The following is a 22138-nucleotide window of genomic DNA, read 5'->3' on the forward strand; positions in this document are numbered from 1 at the left end:
TAGTAATCTCCATTTATCTCATCTTGGAACGAATACAATGTGAGAAGATTTCTCAATAATTCTGCCGAATTACAATTCACAAACAAGTGGCAGAAGACACAATGCAAGGCTACAGCAGTACAGGTTAAACTGTCATTTCCTGTTCGATTTACACGGACAGTTTCAACGTAAACACAGGCGTTGACAGGATGAACAATGTACATGCATGGCGGAGAGATCAACGGAACATTAAAGAGATGGCGCGCTCTCGTCCACACGGAGACGAAAAGGATAGCACACCGAGACGACGACGACGTATACGTGTCGTCCTGACCAGACTGGATTTCTTGGGAATGAAGCTTGGTAGCTTACCTGCCCCCGCCGCAGCCGGCATGCCGTCGGGTCAACGACGGCCGCGGATAAGCGAGTCAACACGCTCGGAACTAGTAGCAGCAGCAGCTTGGCGACAGAGCTTCGCCGCCGTTGACAAATCTGTTTGGATGGGTGAATTGCTGGGACTTTTTCTCATTATTTTGTGCATACCAAAGTACCCACTGGTTGTCTCCTCACTCCAAAAAGCTCTGCTCATCACTCGAACCCTTTTTTTCAAGTTTTGAAATATAAATCATCAGGATCAGTTTGGTAGCCGAGTATGAAATAAAAATCAGCAGGAACACTCCAAATTAAAAGGACCCTCCAATTTAGTACTAACAAGACGCAACAAACAATTATGGCAGCATAACCTGTCGATTTGCTTGAAACATTCGTGTGTTCCAGTAATAAGTAGACCAAGAATATTTCGGGGCCGTGGTGCGGAAATGCCCAAAGCTTCACTGTAAAGCTACCACCACGCGCACTGTTGACAGGTCGTGGAATTTCCCTCTCGGTCTCGGAGCAGGATGGGTTGACGAAGCCTTTGATCGACCCTCGGCTTGGGTTGGCTGGTTGGTCGCTGGGGAGCAGGCAGCTAGCAGGGGAACCCGGAATCAGGAATTGTTCCATTCAACCAACCCTACTGCTACGGAGTAGTCCTACCTTTTTTTACCGTTCGGCTGCGCACGCACGTCGATCGTCGTCTCATGCCGCAAGTCGCTGTACGTAGCTTTCGACGGCAGTCTGCGAGAGTATACCACACGCCCTGTTCAGTGCGGCCAGCTGCTAGCTTCAGCAGGAGTACGTAGCCTTAGCATAACACTAAGTGAATTCAAGTTCAAACTTCTGGATAGGATGAAATGCATTCAAAGTCAAGGGCAGCTTCAACTTATACTAAACATGTCTACCAGGCAGCTTAAATGTTTTTCAATGGTATGGGTAGTTTAACTTATATGCGGAGACCTGTTGCTTTATTTTCTTTTTTCCTCATATGAAGTTGCCTAGAATGATCTATGGAAATATTAGGAATATGAAGTTTTTCACTGTCTCCATGTTATTGTGGCAGTTCTCATATCAGCGTCGAAACAGTCCACCCCTATTGTTACGAGGACATTCAGTTTGCAAAAAAAAATAAGATAACTCTAGTTTCTGTAGACGATATATGTCCTTATGACACACTTTTAGATAAATTACGGATCAAACAGAGAGATGATAAATGACCAAAATTCAATTCTCAGAAAAAAACAATTGATGAATATGTATTCCAAGTTTAGGATATTGAAATTTAAAGGCCAATTGTTGGCTGAAATGGTCAAGGCTTAATTCTCAAAACTTGACCTTTAATTTAATAATATATACTACTAATTTAAAATCAAGTTCAACAAGACTCTTTTTGGCTGAAACTTATTCCAAGCCCAGGGCAGCTTCAATCAGCTCGACATGAATATCTTCAAAGATTCTGTTAGTTTTACTTGTAAAAAGAATGATCTACTATTGCTTTGTTTTCCTAAAACGAAGTTGCTTAGAATGTTCGACGGAAACACCAGGAACGTTTTCAGTGCCTCGATCCCTCTGGCGTTCCAACTTCAGTATTATTACTGAAAAACGAAACAACCATTACATACGACGAGCTTTCAGTACGCCATCCACTTGCTATTGCAAATGTTTCCGTACGAACTTTCTTATAAAATGAGGTTGACATTACGGGTCCTCCCCACTGAGATGATCAATCGTCAAGATTCAGGCCATTCTCCAAAAAAAAAACTAAATGCGACTCCCATTCTGAGCGTGGTAAGATTGGTAGGAGACGCACTCGATCAGTTATAATTGGCTATGAATGCAAAGCTAACTGACCTTGCAGAGCACATTGCCTGCACCTTATTAAGGCTCGCCCTTTCTCTTTCGTACTAGTTAGTTTCCCTAAACTAAACTATCGCCCTGACATGGCTCGTCTGTTCAGTGATGAGCAACCACTTCTCTTATTGTTGCTTCATTCCTTGGCAATCAAGGCACTGCCCTGATATACTATACTATAATACCCCACGAGAAGTTATTGACGAATACTTGCGTGTAGAGTTGTGCAGTAGGAACTGGTCAACAAGCACTTTTGGTTTCCTTGGTGGTGAGGGTTCACCACCCGTGGGTCGTGGGGCTCGTGGCACGGCCCGATGACAGCTCATTTGCAATTCTCAGTTTACAGCATTTGCTTAATTTAGATCGTTTTAACTTTTTTTAGATTCATAATTTTTCTATACATCTAGATATATATTATATCTAAGTACATAATAAACAATATAAATTTAGAAAAACCAAAATGACTTACATTTTTATCGGTATTTTGATCACCGGCTAGTAATTTGCGCCGTACTTCTCTATGGCTCGATAGCTAACAATCGAAGGTAAGGATTTAAACCGGTTCGGGCGAATGCCCTACGTCTAGTATGGGGTGGTGTTTTTCGTGCTCCTAACGTTCGAATGATGGGTGCTTGCAAGCGGTGCATGTGGGTGTGTTGAGTTCAAGAGTCCGTGAGAGAAGGCTCAGCTCCGCCTTATATGTCTCAGTTCCGCGTTATATGTCTAGTGGGTTGGGCTACAATGCGCGAGAGAAGGGGTGCCTTGTCCCCTAAGGTCATCATCCCATGTGTCCCGTCCGGCGCCCTCGGTTGAACGTGCCCCGTCTCTTCCCGAAGCAAGTCTCGTTCGCCCGGTCCGCGGCGTTGCCTGACACGCCCTTGGTCCTGTTCCCCATCCCCGTGGCAGGGGATGGCGCCGTCGTACTTGCGGCACGCCCCTCCTAACGTGCCGGGGCGGGCCTCTAGTAGGTAGAGCCAACCTCCCTCGTGATGGTCGGGAGGTCGGGCGCCCCTGATATCGTTGCCGTCGGGTCTTGCGGCAGGCCCGCTAGCTCGGCGCGCCTACCTCTCCCTACGCCTGATGGCAGAGGGTGACCCGGTACGAATGGTCCCGTCAAGCTAACGAAGGGGGGCGCTGCCGGCGCCCGTGCTTGTCGTGGCGTCACGATGGCCCGGCTAACCGGAGGTGCTCCCACCGATCCTCCGATCCGTAGGTGGCGCCTCAACCCCGGCTGTCGGGCGAGGGGTGCACATGCACGTTTTGTCGAATCCAGTAGAGTTAATGCTTTCTTGCACCTTCCTCAGGGGATCTTGAGGTCGGGCTCCTTCCCGGGGTCGGCTCGGGCCTCCCGACCCCGTGGCAACATTGTGAGTCAGGAGGGCGTCTACGTGCCTCAGGCTTGGTCACCGCTGGGCTGCGACGGTGTCCTTTGTTGATAGGCCGGTGCTTGCTGTGCCTCCGCCTCGGTAGGCCAAGGAATTTTTTTAAAAAGGGTTAAAAAATTAAATTTAAAAAAGAGGTACCATTTTGGAAATTTTTGAAAAATGGGTGCCTCCCGCCCGATCAACGAGCGGGAGGCGTGGAGCCGGAGACCTCCCGCCCGTTGGTCTCCGCCCATCCAACGGGCGGGAGGTCCCAAAATTTTTCCCAGACCCCTCCCGAGGGCCTCTTCACGAATAAGAAACTTTTCTTATTCGCGAAGAGGCTCCTGACGCGGCCGCTGCGTCATCCCGCCAGTCCAACGGGCTGGGGGTCCCCCAAGGGCCATCCCGCCCGCCCAACGGGCGGGACATTCCACTACCACTATATAAGCCCCCACCTACCCCCAAATTCCCATATTATTCAGCAAAAATCAGAAAAAAAAAAAGAAAGGGAGGAGAGGAAGAGAGGAGAGCAAGCGGTGAAGCCCTATTCACACGTCGGTTTGGAGGTATATTCTCGTTATAGTCGTATAATTACTTGAAAATAACTATAATCTAGAAAATATTTCTTAGGGTAGTTATATTTTGAATAGTTTTTAGTATTTTTAATAGTTTTTAGGAATATTTCTTAGGGTAGTTATATTTTGAATAGTTTTTAGTATTTTCAATAGTTTTTAGAAATATTTCTTAGGGTAGTTATATTTCGAATAGATTTTAGTATTTTGAATAGTTTTTAGAACTATTTCTTAAGTTAGTTATATTTTGAATAGTTTTTAGTATTTTCAATAGTTTTTAGAAATATTTCTTAGGGTAGTTATATTTTGAATAGTTTTTAGTATTTTCAATAGTTTTTAGAAATATTTCTTAGGGTAGTTATATTTTGAATAGTTTTTAATATTTTCAATTGTTTTTAGAAATATTTCTTAGAATAGTTATATTTTGAATAGTTTTTAGTATTTTCAATTATTTTTAGAAATATTTCTTAGGGTAGTTATATTTTGAATAGATTTTAGTATTTTGAATAGTTTTTAGAAATATTTCTTAGAGTAGTTATATTTTGAATAGTTTTTAGTATTTTCAATTGTTTTTAGGAATATTTCTTAGGATAGTTATATTTTGAATAGTTTTTAGTATTTTTAATAGTTTTTAGATATATTTCTTAGGGTAGTTATATTTTTCATGCAGATATGGCGCAGACACCGAAGCTCCTTGACGCGAACACCGACGAACGGCACAGGTCGTACCTGGCAGCGGTGGAGGGGCAGCAGCTTCACGAGTTGCGCCTTCGTGTAGCAAAGGAGTTGTTGCACCTGGACGACCACTGGCTTGACAGGTAATACTTTGTATTTTTTTACGAAATGAATGTATTGTTTGTACGTTAATTGTAACCATAATGCAAAATATACAGGTTACGTGAGGCTGGTTTGCTGCCACTCGCACGTATGCTTCAGGCTGGCGACGGCCAAGACGGTGGCGCCAAGAAGCGGATGCAGCTGGACCGCTCTCTACTTGCGGCGTTGGCGGACAGGTGGCGTCCGGAGACGCACAGGTTCAACTTGCCGTGCGGGGAGATGGCCCCCACATTGCAGGACGTGTCATACCTGCTCAGGCTTCCCATTGCGGATGAAGCTGTTGGTCCGGTTGCCGTGCCACCTACCTGGAGGGCGGAGCTTCAGGAGCGGTTTGCTCCAGTGAACCCGCCATATTTTTTGCATGTACCTGCGCCCGGCCCAGCCAAGGGTTGGGTAATACAATATAGGGTACGTACAATTATTTTTAATTAATTTAATTGAATCATACGTGACTACCTCTAAGCATTGAACAAATATATTTCAGGCTCAGGATCTCCACCCTCTGGCTGGGCAGTACGAGGTGTCGCGCTGCCTGGAGGCATATTTGTTGTGGTTGTTCGACTGGGCTCTTTTCTGCAACTCTAGCGGCAACTATGTGGACAAGGTTCTCATCCAGTACGCGCGCATGATTGCGGATGCGGAGCCGGGCCAGGTACCTGGGTGGAGCCGGGCCACGTACCGAGGCCTTTGCTAGGCCTATTTCAAGACGGAGAGGACCGTTGTCATCACAGGCTGTCCACTTCTACTGCAGCTATGGTCGTACGAGCGATTCACCATAGCACGCCCCCTAATCAGCGAGGAGCTTTATCCACCCGAGATGTATGGGCTGTGGCACGAGGATAGCCCCCCGATGGGTTCGCTTTGGACCGATCGACGGGTAAGCTCTTTAATTTACTGTTGTACATTTCTGTATATGTAAAGTACCGAGTTGTGTAATTTTGCAGATGAGCTGGGCACATTGGCAGGTCCGAAAAGCATACCCGCAGTTCGTGTCCGAATTTGATCGGATGCGGCCACATGATGTCATCTGGACCCCGTACACCGTTGCGGTTGTGCAGACACGTGCGTCGCACGGATTGTCCTCCCTCTGCATGCGTGACGAGGCATACCGGCTCACAAAGAAGAACCTAGTGTTCGATATTGTCGTGGAGCCGTACTGCGTCGAGCGAGTGATGAGGCAGTTCGGGCGACAACAGCACTTCCCTCTCCTACCCCGAGCGTTCCAGCCCGTGCCGCGCAGCGTACACGAGTAAGTTTGTGATAACTCATTTTCTATTAATTATATAACCGTTATCATGAAATAATGTTGTCTTCCAAATGTTTGCAACAGATATTCACGCAGGGATATCATGCCAACAAAGTCAACTGTGTTGTCAAGCTGCAGGAGTACGTAGGAGAGTGCCTAGATGCACCTAACGATGTGTGGGACGAGCCGCAGCCACACACAGAGGCGTCTTACGGCGCATACGTCCGCTGGTACCTCACTCGCACGCGTCCGTACGTCGCTCTTTCACGTATCGATGACGCGGAGCATCAGCACCCGCCGGCCATCTCGGACACGTATCCCTTGTACCGTGATTAGACACAGCGTGGCGCGTACGTCTTTCGCAACTTCAATTATTGAATATTTTTTTTAAAAAAATCAATAATAATATTACTCTGCTTCCCATTACTCATGCAGATCGATCTGATCAACTGCGCGGAGGTTGAAGCTGCATCTCAGATCACGTTGTTTGAACGTGGAGTACATGTACTGGACGCATAGTACAAAGAGAGCTTTCGTCGGATTCATGACAACTTGACGCGAGCATTACGTGCACTGACGTGTTGCAGCAGAAACGACGTGGGGGCCTCCAGTTCATCTCATACGTCCGCCCACATGTACACAGCTGGCCCGTCGACCTCTGCAGCACCGCACGCAGCGTCCAGCGGTACTGCCGCCAGTTCGAGCTGTAAGTCCTTTATAATTGCCATTTGGATCAATTTTGATTTACACGACTAATTTCGTTTGTTTTTATAGTCATGCACTCGACGGCAATGGGGCCTCCTCCTGCAAGAATGGAGCCTCAGACGTTTGGCGCCTATGCTCCAGGAACGCCTCTCCCATCGGGTTCGACGCCAGCTGCTCCGTATTCTCAGGACTATACCCAGCATGCTTGGTCGATGGGAGCTTCTGCACACGGTGGTCTGTTCGGTGTGCCGGACTGTGACGGCTGGGACGGCGGCTCCGTCAGTTTATCGGAGTTGGTGGGCGGCGGCGCCGGGCCTGACATCATTAGTCCCTCCCAGACGTATGACGCTCCAGCTCCACAGTCCCAGGATGACCCGTTCACGCCGGCGCCTCCTCCGCCTCGTCCTCACCGTGCTCCAGATGCACTCACGTACTCGGAGGGGCACATACGCCGACGGCCTAGGACTAGGGGGAGGACCAAGAGAGCGCGATGACCGGGACAGGCGGAGTAGATACTCCTAATTCGGTGGACTCTATATATTTAAACTGTTTTTTGTATGATACTATTTTATTTTTAATAGGTTGATGTATCGTACTATCGTAATATTTGGATTCTACGTTGCAAAACGTTATCGTTTAACCATCTTCATACGAGTTTTAGATATAACAATCTTCTTCATAAAATTGAATTAAAATTTTATATGTATACAAAAGAGTATGGCGAATAAATCTTATATTTGAAAAAAGTATGATTTTAAATAGTTTGTAAAACATAAATTCGAACAAAAAAAAGAAAGAATGGAAACCTCCCGCCCATTGGGCGGGCGGGATGCCTTAGGGCCCTCTTCGCGAATAGGAAAAATTTCTTATTCGTGAAGAGACCCTCGGGAGGGGCCTGGGAAAAATTTTGGGACCTCCCGCCCGTTGGATGGGCGGAAGGTCTCCGGCCCCACGCCTCCCGCCCGTTGATCTGGCGGGAGGCACCCATTTTTCGAAAATTTTCAAAACGGTACCCTTTTTTCGAATTTAATTTTTTTAACCTTTTTTAAAAAAAATTCCAGGCCAAACCGCCTGGCAGCAGCTGGCTAGTCCCTGCTTAAGTTCTTGAAGACTTTGCTTAGAGCACCCGTGGTACTTAATCCTGTCAATTTTGAAACGGAGGCACTACCTTATAATCTCTTGGTACTTAATCCTATGAATTTTGAAACGGAGGCACTACCTTATAATCTCTGCTGGCTATCCCTGAATAGCGGATGATCCACATTATGCGAGTAGAATGACATGGGGCCCTAGGCCTACATGTCAGCCTCAAAAGCAATGACATATTGTGGAACCATAAATTTATTCCGTGAAGTGTGCCCCGAACTTCACAAGCGAAAGTGATTTATGAGCTCATTGATTGCCCCAAAGACAGGCTCGGATCTTAGGCCCAATCTGGCTACAGTATGCAGAAAACATTCGAAAATTGGCCCATAATACTATTACTGCCGAGCGAATTAAAAAGAGGAAGGCCTGAACAAATCGTCAAGCCGAACCACAGACGAACCCTCCGCATCCATTTCGTGGAGTACTTTGATGTCTGGATATGTACTGAATGGATGTTCAGACTTGGCTTTGCAGCTCTTTTTTTTATGCTGAATGCTGGTGTTGATCCAAATGAGATCACACTAGCGAGTGCTTTATCAGTAGTTTCAGAATCTGGCACATTGGATCAAAGTAGATGGATCCATGACTATAATCAACGGATCAATCAGGGTTACGGATAACCTGAATGCTGGTCTGATCGATATGTATGCCAAGTATGGAAGCATTGCTGATGCAGTGCAGTTATTCAATCATGCCAGTGATAAGTTCTCTTCAATTTCTCCCTGGAATGCTATGATCTGCAGTTTAGCTGTCCATGGTTAAGCACACATGTCGCTTGACCTGTTTTCGCAATTACAAAGGACAGGCATTAGACCCAACTCAATTACATTTATTGGCGTTTTAAATGCATGCTGTCATACTGGTATGGTAGCTGAAGGAAAACAACATTCGAGCCCATGATGAGAGAATTTCGAATCCAACCAACAATTAAACACTATGGTTGCATGGTTGATCTTGGTCGAGCAGGGTACTTGGAAGAGGTAGAACAACTTGTCACGATGATGCCCATTAAAGCAGATATGGTACTTTGGGGCAGCATCCTTTCGGCAGCAAGGGAACAAGGTAATGTAGGCTTAGGAGAGAAAGCTGCAGAAGAATTGCCAAAAGCTCGACCAAACACATGGTGCATCCAAAGTAGCATTGTCAAACATCTATGCCGATGCTGGTCGTTGGAACAACGTTTCAGTTGTTAGGAAGGAACTCCAGGATGAAAATTTGGAGAGACAATCAGGAAGCGGTGGCATTGTGTAGTTATGGGATGAAGCATTTCTTCAATTTTATCTCTAATGGGCAGCTAGTTTCGTTCTCTGTTATTCATCCTTTTTGCTAAAGACGCTGTGCCCATTGCTCCTCTTAAAACAAAAGGTAAGACTAAACGTTTAGTAACTGAAATATAAATTTGACAGGCTATACATATTGCTAGAAAACAACTAACAAAGAAGATTTGCAACACTTTGTATAAGGGCAGCCACTGGCCCAGCATTGATGAAGAATGCAATTTGACAACATGCACTGAAGCCGCGACTACAGCGCCCATAAACCCATGACTTGGGGTATTCTTCTTACAAGCCATTTAACCCATATAATTTCCACAGGACCGCCATTTAACCCATCTTGCTTCACTCTTTGAAATGACGATCAGGGTCATGATGTGTGCCGGGCCCATACCGTGTTCATTAAGCGTGCATCAGTAAATGAAATCCTGACAGTAATATTATAATGCTACTGACAAGTGACGGTAACAGGACAAGGACTACTTTTTAACATATCCCATGTTATGCACGCTTTACAAATGGTGTAAACCGGGCCACTGAGTAGCAAAACAAGCCACTATGGTGTACTGCACGTAGACACTGTAGAAGCTTATGAACGACCTATTCACAAGCATCTGTCTTTAAGGAAATAAACATAATATCTCAAAGGATCATATGCATGCTGTAAAAAACAAAATGTTCTTGGCGTCACACACTTCATTCCATGCCAAACTCCCTCATCGACCTGGGGCTGCAGATGATGTCGAATGGCTTCTCGATGCTGTCCTGCAGTATTGTGATCTGCCCCTCCTTGAGAAGTATGTCTTCGTCCAGGGCTTCGATCTTCTTCTTCAGTGAAACCACCTCATTCTGCATGATGCTGATGTTTCTTCTCAGCTGCTTTGCTTCCTGCCACGACAGGTCCCTCTCCTCGGTCACTGTTTCTAGAGTCCTGCGGAGAGCGGCAAGCTCCTTTGCATATTCTTGGAAATCCTGTTGTATCTCATTCATTGCTTCATCCTTCTTGGATACCTGTAAAGTGCAGTGCACTAAATTTGTAACAATGGAGCATATAGACTGTCGATGATCAAAAAAGCACTTCAGGTAAAGGACCACGAGAAAAACTATCATATGAACATGAAGCTGAAATCTAAGATGGATATATAGCATCTAACATGGAACAACATGCTAGAGTATTAGACTACCTGTTTCAAGAATCATGCCTTTTCGGATGGTACCAGAATGACCACAACAGTATGATTGGTGGTCAATTGCTGCCTATCTCGGCAAATTGCTGCACAATCCACTTAGTGTACACAAATATCTACTTTATGTTGGTTTCTTCTCAGGAATTCCTTTCTTTTACGACTAGCAGTGATGATCCCTGGAATGAATACTTGCTGACCAGACGCCTCTAAAACCACAATATATTGTTTTATATGCTACCTCGCATCATCCTAAGATTAGAAGTGGTTCCGGAAACATTCAACAAAACATCTGATTGACGATCAAGATCCTAAACAAGAAAGCTTATTGGAAGAACATCCACAGTAGACTAAATCTCGACTTGGGCACATTTTATCCTAGATTCTTAGAAAGATGTCAAAATATGAAAAGTAATGAGTAGCACAATGGATTTGTACGGTTAACAGAAAATTTTTAGACCAATGAGATGGAAGTTAAATCTCCCGTCCTCTAACCAAGTCGTTCAGCAAAAGAACCTACCTGCTTATAAGTATTTTGAAATATACTGAAACCAGAATATTACAAGGCTAACACCAGACAACTTCACAGTAATACATGATGAACGGGAAATCATTATCAAAATCCTACTTTGATCAGAGAAAAGATATTGAACTGTTGGTTTATTGTGGAGTAAGTATGTGATGTTACCTGAAGCTCTAACTGCTTAGCCTTGTGGGTGATGCAAGAAAGTTCATCCTGAACTCTCTGGATCTCGTTTCTCATAACATCTTGGAGACGAAGTGAAGATGCTAGATCCGCTTCCAGTTGTTCAATGTCAAGTTCCTTTGACAAGACTGCCTCTTTTAGTACTCTGCTCAGCATAGCCTCTTCTTTCAGCTTGAGTTCAAAATCATCCTACATAAGAGTGGAAGTTATTCAGTGGTGACAGAAATATGCTTAAGAAACTAAATTACTAAAACCATTAAACCATTTCAACTTTTCATAAAATTTTAAATCACTACTAAGTGGACTATAGGCATCCTATTTAAATTCTTATTGTAGAAGTTTCAGGAAAGCACGTTCTATAGAACACGTAACTATCCAGAAATATACTTATGGAGAAACTTTCCTGTCACAGCTTTTTTAATTTACTTCAAACAGCAAAAGTCCTTTTGTACCAGAAATAGCTCACCATTTGCTCCCTGGAAGGACTACTTCCAGCAATCTCACCAGATTTTTGTTGTACATTTAGCTTTTCACTTAGTACATAATTGATTGTCTTCAAACTTCGCTTCAGACTTTCAGTTCCTCCTTTGATGCTCTGGTACTCAAAAGTGTAATCACTGATTGTTAACACATCATTGCCACTGAAAGATTCATTTTCATGTTTCTTGTGTTTGATCAAATCCAACAATTTGGTGCAAAGTTGGCTAATCTTATCAAGTAATGACAAGCCTTGCATCTGTAAACTGGCCACTCTAGCCTGAAGCTCTTGGTCAAGGCGAATTGAGCAGAAGCTTGCTCCATTTCCAGCACCTTGCATACGATTTAAGAGTGTAATATTCTCTTGTCTGAGGGACTCTACTTCAAGATGACATGATCGAATTTCCCCTCTCAACTTTTGCTCCACCCCTGTCAGTCTAATAAGTTCCATTTGCAATTTCCTAGTTTTATCACTGGCGCACTCAACAAATTTCTTATCTAATTCAGCTGTACATCCTTGTCTCAGGCCTGTAATTGTCCTTTCCAGTTCGTTACATGTTGTTTGTAGTCTTGCAATCACTTTGTGACATGCTTTGTTCTCTCCCTCCTTGTCCTTCAAGTATTCCCGGATGTGGTCCCTTTCCTCCACGACCTCAGCAAAACGAGCATGCAAATCTACTGAGGAATTTTGGAGCTTCTCATGCTCCATTCTGAGTTTCTCTAGATCATCATTTAGTTTGCTGTTTTGCACTTCCAAACTTGCAGCTTTAGTTGAAGCTTCAGCCTTGTTTGCTTCTAGAAAAGTAACTTCTCTCTGAAATGAGACATTTTGCTCTGCAAGCTCTCTCACCCGTCCATGTAGTCTCTCTTCTTCAGATTGAAATCTTGAAAGTCTGACAGACCAATCATGTGACCTTCTGTCCATCTCTCTCTCAAGTGTAGTTTGTATTTCACTCTTCTCCTTCTCCAGCCTCCTAGTTCTGGTATCTAACTCTTTCTTTAATTGCTTGTATTGCTCTTTGGCAGAAAATCTTTCTGCAACACGCACCTTGATCTGTGAAGACAGTTCATGTGCTAATTGTTTCCTATCTTCTGTCAATTGCTGGATCAATTGAAGCATGTCATTTGAGCTCATTCGCTTATCTCTGAGCATGCTGAATTCATATTCTTCTCCACAAGGAACAATAAATCTTGACTCAACTTCTTTAGCTCTATGAAGCAACATGTCATCAGTTTCTTCCTCCCCTAATGCAAAATCCATCGTGAAAATATTGAGAAGCATCACAAAACCATGAATCTTCATTGAATGGAAGAGTCCTGAGATCATACCTGAAGTAGGAGAAGTGGAGGGACAAATAACACTTGGAGGTCTCACATCTGGAAAATCTTCATAAATATCTTCAACAGAAGTAGTACTTTCTCTCTCAAAAGCATCCGACATGCTTATGTGGTTTCTACCTGCATTGCACATAACTGTAATCTTGCAGGTATCTCCCCTACCTTCTTGAGCAATTTGCCGAAGGCAGGCATCTTTTAAGTCCACATCTAGGTAGCTCTCTGTAGTATCTTTTGTTGACTTTGGTATAGATGGTACTGTTGGTTGGGGTCGAGGTGGCCTTCCCAAATTAGAAACCATAGATATGGCAGAGGAGTACTGCTTCTGTTTCTCATTTACCGTTGCATCTTCATGCACTCTATCAATGTATCGATCTAGTACTTCATTCTTGTTTAATAAATTGCTTACTCTTGTTGGCCTGCATCGAAGAGCAATGGGAGAGCTAACAGGAGAGTGCCCTGCTGAGCATGAACAACATCTTGAACGAGGAGAATCATTTTCCATGGCAGAATGTTCTTTAGGGATCTTTATTGCATATTCTCTCAATACTAGATTTCTTTCTGGTGACCACATGTTGGGACTGCAAGTTAAAATTACTGTTAAAATCATTTCTCAGATGACATGATGAATAAAATGAGCTATGATACACAAGGCCTTCAGATCTAAATGGGATTTGCCACAAAGATGCTAGTGTTAAAGTGGAACTCAATCACAAGAATATATATTTGGGTGAGAATGGAAGAACGTAATTTTTATGCAATCACATCTAGCACAGATGATAGATGCCAGGAAAAATCTGCATGTGCACTGAAACTGAACAATTGTAAAGAGCACCCTTTGCCAAAAGCAAATAATCATTTAATAATTCAAATGAGTCGAGTTTGCAGATTCACACAACGAACATATCCCGGTTTGTCTCCCATTTCCTTTCTTGTTCTATATGCATTTTCCCTTTTTTTCATTTAATAACATGTATAAACATGGAAAATATGCAACACCTGTTTATAGCCAGCACCATTACTTCAATCATGGTATACATCATAGATTATAAGGGAGTACTGATAGTAATCATCAGGCAATGGAAACCACTTACACGGCGTCTTTGGGATGCTGAGGTGCATCGGATTCATCATACAATGAGCATGGAACATCACCAGAGAAGCTAAAGCATCGTTCGTCCAAGCATCTGTTTCTGGCCGGGGATGAGAATGACATGGATCTCCTGAGCTGCTTTGGATTGCCTGGTTCCTCCTTATTCCGCTTTTGACGATGGCTTCTGGATCTTGACAACCTTGTGCTGCAGGAACCAGAACTTCCCTTGCCCTCATCTCCTGCCTCCAGTGTATATTTATGCTTGGTCTTGCTATCATTGCCCGGTGTCCCATTTTCCTCACCTGCATTTGCAGCGGAGGACCCAAAGAAAAAGAATCTTCTCATGTTTCAGACGCATGAAAGATTCACAGATTCCCCACAAATTGAGTCCCTGCATAGATTAGATCGTGGTGAGCAAAGAGTAAACTATGAAACACATTAGGTGGCAAGGGTGTACATCAGAATAATAAGACAGCAAATCCTTTCTTCACAAAGTAGCCGGAAACTAAAAAAAATATTAGCAGGTAGAATCGGGAGATAGAAAAGAAACTGAGAATGAAGAAGAATTTTTTCAGTAATTCCATGTATCCTTGGCCAGGAATTGAACTAGCTGTCACCTTCCAACTGAAACGCACACGTGGTCCATCCCCGTATCATAGTACCTCTAGTAAGAAATCAGTCGAACAAGTTACACGCACGGCCACCAACACACCAGAAAAAGGCAACGATATTCGTTTGATCCTCGATCCTAGGACACCGAACCGCCAAATCCAATCCTCATTCCAAAACCAGCAGCGACAACTGAACACTCAAAACCAGTCTAGAACAAAAATTCATCTCACGGACCATGTCCCATCGATCCTTGATCCTAGAGCCACCGACGAGCCAAGGACTCCCCATCGATCCTAATTCCGGCGCACCAATCACCCAAAAACCCGACGCAGGATCCAGAACCTCCCCCATCAACTCCAACAGGAACTAAACCCGAACGAGAATTCGCAAACCTTGACCCCTAGAGACCGGAGCAGTGGCGGCGCGCGGCGGAGTAGAGAAGAAGCAAGAGTCAAACCTGCGAGAGAATCCCAGGTGCAGCACAGCGAGGGTGGTGTGGAATATGGATGGGGATGGCTCGCAACGGTCGGGTCGGGTGGCTGTGGCCTTTGATTAGCGCGCACTAATTGCAATTAACAGCTGGCGGCGTTTGCCTCATCTGCCGCTTTCCTTTTTGTAGCGGAAAAAAAAGGAGACGGAGATTTTGAATTGGAGCGGCGAGCGGGTTGGTGGGCTCGTAAGGAGGAGCAGGAGGAGGTGGACCCATGGGCTTCATGTTGCCTCGTGAGCCGACCCGTTTAGTATGCGAGATGGGTTTGATGGGCTAGTTGGGTCCTCGTTCCATAGGGTGCTCTCCGTCGCAGGGCCCACACACGCACACATTTGCACTTACTCGGCCATGGCTGTTTGATGGTCCTCCACCACCATCACCATGGAGGGGGACGCAGACGCAGATACTCTCATAGCCCACAGCAATGGCGTGGCGCCGTCCTCCGCACTCCGTGTGTGGCATCCCTTTTGCTCCTCCTCTGCTTTTCCTTTTGTGTCGCGCGTCCTTTCATCTCCCTCGGGCGCGGCGTAGCAGCGGGGAGCTGTTGGAAACGGAGACAACGGCTCCGCCTAGGATTTGGAGCCGGATTGCAGATTCCTTTGCGCTCCAAGCCACTACCATAAAAAAGGTGAAGGTTTTCTAGGTTTGTTGTGGGTTTTGTTTGGACGAACTGTTCTTATCCTAACTGTGCTTGTTCCGGCCGTCGGATTGGTTACAAGTGGAGTGGTTGCTCCTGCGAACTAGCACTACTGCTAATGACAGAGTGGTCAGCTTGTTCGAGTTCAGTAGCCACAATGGAAGTGATTTACCTTACTTTTCCCATAGAGCAAGCAAAAGTGTAGCCCTTTAATCTGGACTCTGGTTTTGACACTTTTTTTTTTGTTCTTGGGCTGATTTGCTAAAGAATTCGACCATGTCTTTATTGTACCTAGCCTAATCATGGACATATTGTGTGGATGTTTGGTGAGTTAATTACTATATTTGTGCATATAACACCTATTTATTTTCTTTTCTTTTGTGCACACCTTGATCCGTGAACCGTGACGCCATTTACTATGCCCATTTTTAATCTAATAGTTAGCTATGCTACAACTAAAATGTGGATAGCTAACTCTATGTATGTCATATTTCGTTGCAGAAATATGGTGTCCATTTCATTAAAAAGAAGGTGTCCATTTATCTTGAGCCTTTACCGGCAAAATTATAAATGAAAATTAGAGGATGCAACAACATGAAATGGAATCAACTGGCCAACTGATGGCCTTGGGGTAAATCCTTCCTTCTTATTAAGGAAATCATATTATTGAGGCGTTTTACTTTAATGGTTGTAATAACCTTATTGATTTGCCATTTCTGGCATATGGTTTAACTTTGGCAATTCACTGATTCCAAACTCTTGTAGCATCAGACATGGAAAACTCCATCACACAAATATCGTCACCTGCAAATCGTCAGTGGGTGGCCTCACACTGTCATGTCCTTGTATTGTTTGTGAGTCTTTGAGTGTTGCTTCTCCACAAAATGGGGGTGACACCTTCTAAGCTTGAAGATGACAAGGTTCTTGTGTTATGCCAGGAGAGGAAGCGTTTAGTTAGAGAAGCATTGGATAGAAGATGTGCACTTGCAGCTTGGAGCGCGAAGGAATCCGCAATCCGGCTCCAAATCCCGGGTGGAGCTGTTGTCTCCGCTTCCGACCTACAACCCCCAGCTGCCACGCCGCGCCCAAGGGAAACGAAAGGACGTGCGACACAAAAGGAAAAGCACAGGAGGAGCAAACGGGATGCCACACACGGAGTTAATGCCGTGCGCTATGAGCGTCGACGGCGGCTCATCTGCGTCGGCGTCCCCCTCCATGGTGACGCGGTGGTGGAGGACCATCAATCAGCCATGGCCGAGTAAGTGCAGCTTCCTAAACGGGTCAGCCCACAAGGAAACATGGCCCACCAACCCGCTCACCGCTCCAATTCAAAACCTCCGTCTCTTTTTTTTTCCGCTACAAAAAGGAAAGCAGCAAATGAGGCAGCCGCCGGCAGCTGTTAACTGCAATTAGTGTGCGCTAATCAAATGCCACGGCCACCCGACCCGACCGTTGTGAACCATCCCCATCCATATTCCACACCGCCTTGGCCGCACCGCGCCTAGGATTCTGTCGCAGGTTTGCCTCTTGCTTCTTCTCTTCTCCGCCGCGTGCCACCGCTGCTCTAGTCTCCAGGGGTCGAGGTTTACGAATATTTTTTCAGGTTTAGTTCCTGTTGGAGTTGATGCGGGGGGTTCTGGATTGCGCGTCGGGTTTTTGGGTGATTGGTGCACCGGGATCGAGAATCGAAGGGGAGTCCTTGGATCGTCGGTGGCTCTAGGATCAAGGATCCATGGGACATGTCCGCGAGACGAATTTTTGTTCGAGACTGGTTTTGAGGGTTCAGTCGTCGCTGCTGGTTCTGGAGTGAGGGTTGGATTTGGCGGTTCGGCGTCCTAGGATCGAGGATCAAACGAATAAGGAGATGAGGGCAAGGGAAGTTCTGGTTCCTGCAGCACAAGGTCGTCAAGATCCAGAAGCCGTCGTCAAAAGCGGAATAAAGAGGAACCAGGCAATTCAAAGCAGCTCAGGAGGTCCATGTCATTCTCATCCCCGGCCAGAAACAGATGCTTAGACGAACGATGCTTTAGCTTCTCTTGCGATGTTCCATGCTCATTGTACGATGAATCCGATGCACCTCGGCATCCCAAAGATGTCGTATAAGTGGTTTCCATTGCCTGATGATTACTATCAGTACTCCCTTATAATCTATAATGTATACAATGATTGAAATAATGGTACTGGCTATAAACAGGTGGTGCATATTTTCCATGTTTATGCATGTTATTAAATGAAAAAAATGGGAAAATGCATATAGAACAAGAAAGGAAATGGGAGACAAACCGGGATATGTTCGTTGTGTGAATCTGCAAACTCGACTCATTTGAATTATTAAATGATTATTTGCTTTTGGCAAAGGGGGCTCTTCGCAATTGTTCAGTTTCAGTGCACATGCAGATTTGCCTCAGAATTACCTGAATCTCGAAGGACTCAATACTTCTTTCACTACCATCAGAATAATAGTTAATAGAATCTAGATCCTCCGAACCTTGAATGGATGACAAGTGATAGATCTTGAACGACAAAACAAATGTCTGTCACAGTGATGGTAGAATGGCTGTACAAATTCTACATTTTGTCAGGAAAGCAAAGGTTTACGATCAAGCTACTACGCAAAATATATGAGGTGTGCAACGAGGACAGCAAACCGAGCTCCCACTCTGACATCGGGCTAGAACCAACAGGAATGAATTCGCCTCGGAACCTCTAACACGTCACAAGATTCCGGGACTCGGGGATCTAAGTGTAACCTAAGAATCTACTGGCAAAATTCACACTAAGTTCGAGAATTTAAATGTGCATTTCGAAAGTTTAGGGATCGGGATGACGTCTAGTTCGAGGACCGGACGTACACTTTACTCTTAGGTTATGATTAAGTGGGTTAGGGATTGGAAAATAAAGAATTTGGACCTGCTTAGTTGGATACTAAAGTATTTGTATGTGAAAATATGGGTATGCTAAAATGTGGGCATGGTAACTTTTTTTTACTAAAATCTTGGCAAGTTTAAAATAGCACTTGGTTAAATAGGCTGTTTTTAGCTTTCAACCAAACGAGTGCCAAAAATTTATGGGCTCGTTGATATTTTAGCATGCCAACATTTTGGAAACCAATGAGGCTCTTTGTCCCGTTCCCATGTTTGCATGCTAGGTATTGCGTTTGGGAAATAATTGAAAAAATGACTAAAATACCCTTTGCGGATGTGCATGAGTCCATTTGATATGGGGGTAATTTCATAATTTTAGACATGTAACCCAAACACCCCACCGTAACCGGTGAAATAGTATCGCGGAGGATTCCTCGTCTGCTGCTTTCGTGTTTTTTTGTTGCCCCAATGATGGCCCTTGGCCCACTAATGACCCTACGGTGTGGCCAGCCAATCCAATGTGTACACAACGGTTCATGCTAACCTATTAATATTGAGGATTAATTTAAAATTATAATTTGAATACGTACAATTTTTCTCACAAGATCACATATAAATCTATTTTGAGTTTGCTAAATTTACTATGTTTCTTATTTGCTTAGAAAATTTTTATTTGTTCTCAAAACAATTTTTTTCATTGAGAATATTTTCCTTCACGAAACACTTTATTTTGTTCTCAGATTTTTTTGTCCTAGAACAATATTTTTATTGGAATATTTTTATTTGTTCCACAATATTTTTTTGGAAATTTACATAATGTTCCAAGCAGCACCTCCTGAAACATCTAGCTGGAACAATTATAAATCTTCCGAACAATTGCAATTGTTCCAACTTTTACAATTAAATTTTGTAAGATCCTAAATCTTTCGAACAATTACAATTGGTCCAACTTTTACAACTAAATTTTGTAAGATCCAGAGCCACGGTATCAAGCATATAGCATAGAATATTTCATAATAAAGGATAAAATATATTCTATAACTTATAACTGTTATAAATTATTCGGATACGAGTAGAACTAGTTAGTATAAAAAAAACTACCCAAGTAGTATTTTTTTTGACAAGGGATTCCATTCATTGGATGAGAGCATTGTTACAGTCATACTCAAGGTAACGCTGCACGCATGATGGGGTCTGGTGCCACTCGCCCATCACACATATTAGACACCTGCTTGCTAGTGCTTGGCTAGCTCGTAAGCTAGCATGGTTCTTGGATTTTATATAACTGTCTCTCACACTATATATTTGTGGGTAGGGATCCTCTCCAAAGTATAGCTTTAGCATAACCAATATAAAACAATACAAACCACCATACAGGACGTAGGATATTACACACATCGCGGCTCGAACCTGTCTAAACCTTGTGTTCCTTACACCTTCGAGTTCCTGATCTCAGCGACATCCTTCCTACAATCTATCACCTCGGAGGTATCTCTCGGTGGGCTTGGCGATAAAGGGAAAATTCCCTGGAAGGTCCTCAAGCAAATGACGCTTCCTTCTATGGCCCTGAAAAACTGAGACGCCCTTCTGTGGCCTCCTTTTTATTTTCGTTCTCTTCCACGGCCCTCCCGTTACATCTGCAGTTAAGTCCCAGTTAAGTGATTGTGAAAAGACCATAGTACCCCCGGGCGAAATCCCCTGTAAGGCCCTCAAACAAATCACGCTTCCTTCTATGACCCTGCAAAACTGCAACTTCCTTATTTGACCCTGATGAGTTCACAATGTTTCCTACATTTGAAGCACAAGAAGAAGAAAAATGGGCTCTCCGCGCGTCGTGCCCTGGGCAGCCGGCCACTCCGCGCGCCGTGCCCCCCCTCCGTGCGCCGCGCCCCTGGGCGCCGGCCCTCCGCGTGCCGCGCCCTTCCTCCGCGCGCCGGCCCCTCCTCCGCGCGCCGCCCCTCCACGCCCGCCCTCCGCGTGCCGCGCCCCTGGCCGCCGGCCCCTCCGCGAGCCGCGCCCCTGGGCAGATCCTCCTCCGCGCGCGCCTGGAGGAGAGGACGAGGGGCTCACAGGATAGGATGGGGGAGATGGGGTCGGGGGTGTGTGTGGGAGTGGCAGGGGGTATTTCAGTCCAAGAATTTTTGCTCCTCACCTCAAACCCTAACAGGTTGGCCTAACGGATGTAACGGGAGGGCCATGGAAGGACACGAAAATAAAAAGAAGGCCACAGAAGGGCGTTTCAGTTTTCAAGGGCCATAGAAGTAAGCGTCATTTGCTTGAGGGCCTTCTAGGGAATTTTCCTGGCGATAAAACACCAACAGCTAGCGCGCCAGGTAGAGGTGCTCATCGAAGATCCCCTGGCGAGCTCGATGGCATTGTTCAACTTCACCGTCGCGCTGGAAGAAGCCGTGACTTTCGTCTTCGGCTCCTGGATCTACATCGCCAATGGCTCTAGTGACTTTAGCAGCCACCTCACAAACCCTAGAGAATCGGAGGCATTAACACCAATCTCCAGCCGCGACATCGATAAACCCCCAGTCGGCCAGGACCGCTTGGCGAAGGCCCTCCGAGGCCTCAACCTGCGCAGCGACAAACCCGCCGCGGCCTTCGCGGGCGGCGCCGGCGGCTCCAGCCGACCCCCACCATCCTCAAAACCTGCAAATATCCGGATCAAATCAGGGGGGCAATGCCAATCGAAACCACATGTCATCGATGAGGGAGGCTAGAGTGGAGATGGAGAGTAGGGGAAGAGGCCACGAACGGTGACAAGTGCGGGAGAGGTGTGTGTTGTGCGCCACGCCCCCGTGCCCCCACGGGGCCGCTGTAGTGCGCGGGGGACGAGGGGAGGCTCGGCCACAACGGCGGCGGCCTGGCGTTGGTGTGGCCAGGAGCGGCGGTGGCCAGCGAGTTCAGGGGAACTCACAGTCGCACGCGGATTTAGAGACGAAGCTGATAGGTGGGGCCCACCTGGCAGTGAGAGGGGCTGCGAGACCCAGCTATCGGAGAGGGAGAAAAAAGGAGCAGGGCGGGGGTAGCTTTGTCTTTTCGCAATGTGCCTCCACGCTGACATCGTGATCTGGCACGCCACGCACGCAAAACGTGCATTTTTGTTAACTTGTAAGATCTCTTCTCTTCCGGTGGCAATTCTGTAAGGGCAACCGCAAAAGTGATATTTGGATGAGTGGCGATCGAAATAATTGCAAAAATATAAAAAGCCCGTCGTAGAGAGAGCTGCTAGTTAATGGCTGTCGGGGAAGGCGGCCGGCGGTGCGTTGTGAGATGGGGAGGCAGCACGTCGGACTCAAGGCACCTCCAGCAGGGTGTCGCGGAGGCCTGGGCTTTGATGGGGAGGTGACGCGAGGGGGACGCGGTGGCGTCGGCGAGTGCGAGG

The 22138-nt window shown here is 45.5% G+C and overlaps 1 protein-coding gene and 2 long non-coding RNA genes across 6 annotated transcripts; 2 read left to right on the plus strand and 1 right to left on the minus strand.

Annotated features, from left to right (window-relative positions):
- Positions 1–9808: 9808 nt before the first annotated feature.
- On the minus strand, positions 9809–15328 carry LOC112883777 (paramyosin-like). Of its 3 annotated transcripts, none has more exons than XM_025948991.1 (6): positions 15214–15328; positions 14146–14535; positions 13046–13632; positions 11706–12961; positions 11222–11428; positions 9809–10360 (listed from the first exon to the last, which is right to left on the minus strand). In XM_025948991.1, the coding sequence occupies exons 2-6, from the start codon at positions 14487–14489 to the stop codon at positions 10046–10048; spliced, it is 2709 nt and encodes a 902-aa protein (XP_025804776.1). In that variant the 5' UTR covers positions 14490–14535; positions 15214–15328; the 3' UTR covers positions 9809–10045. The 3 variants fall into 3 exon arrangements, with proteins under 3 accessions (XP_025804776.1, XP_025804778.1, XP_025804777.1); XM_025948993.1 differs by having other exon boundaries at positions 15149–15261; XM_025948992.1 differs by having other exon boundaries at positions 14146–15235.
- Positions 15329–15658: 330 nt separating this feature from the next.
- Positions 15659–17036, plus strand: LOC112886561. Of its 2 annotated transcripts, none has more exons than XR_003227398.1 (3): positions 15659–15874; positions 16385–16514; positions 16649–17036. It is a non-coding gene; the product is annotated as an uncharacterized LOC112886561 (long non-coding RNA). The 2 variants fall into 2 exon arrangements; XR_003227397.1 differs by having other exon boundaries at positions 16822–17036.
- Positions 17037–17053: 17 nt separating this feature from the next.
- On the plus strand, positions 17054–18087 carry LOC112886562. The gene is made up of 2 exons (XR_003227399.1): positions 17054–17401; positions 17487–18087. It is a non-coding gene; the product is annotated as an uncharacterized LOC112886562 (long non-coding RNA).
- The last annotated feature ends 4051 nt before the right edge of the window (positions 18088–22138 follow it).

This window comes from Panicum hallii, chromosome 3 (genome assembly GCF_002211085.1).
Source record: "Panicum hallii strain FIL2 chromosome 3, PHallii_v3.1, whole genome shotgun sequence".
Lineage (NCBI taxonomy): Eukaryota > Viridiplantae > Streptophyta > Magnoliopsida > Poales > Poaceae > Panicum > Panicum hallii.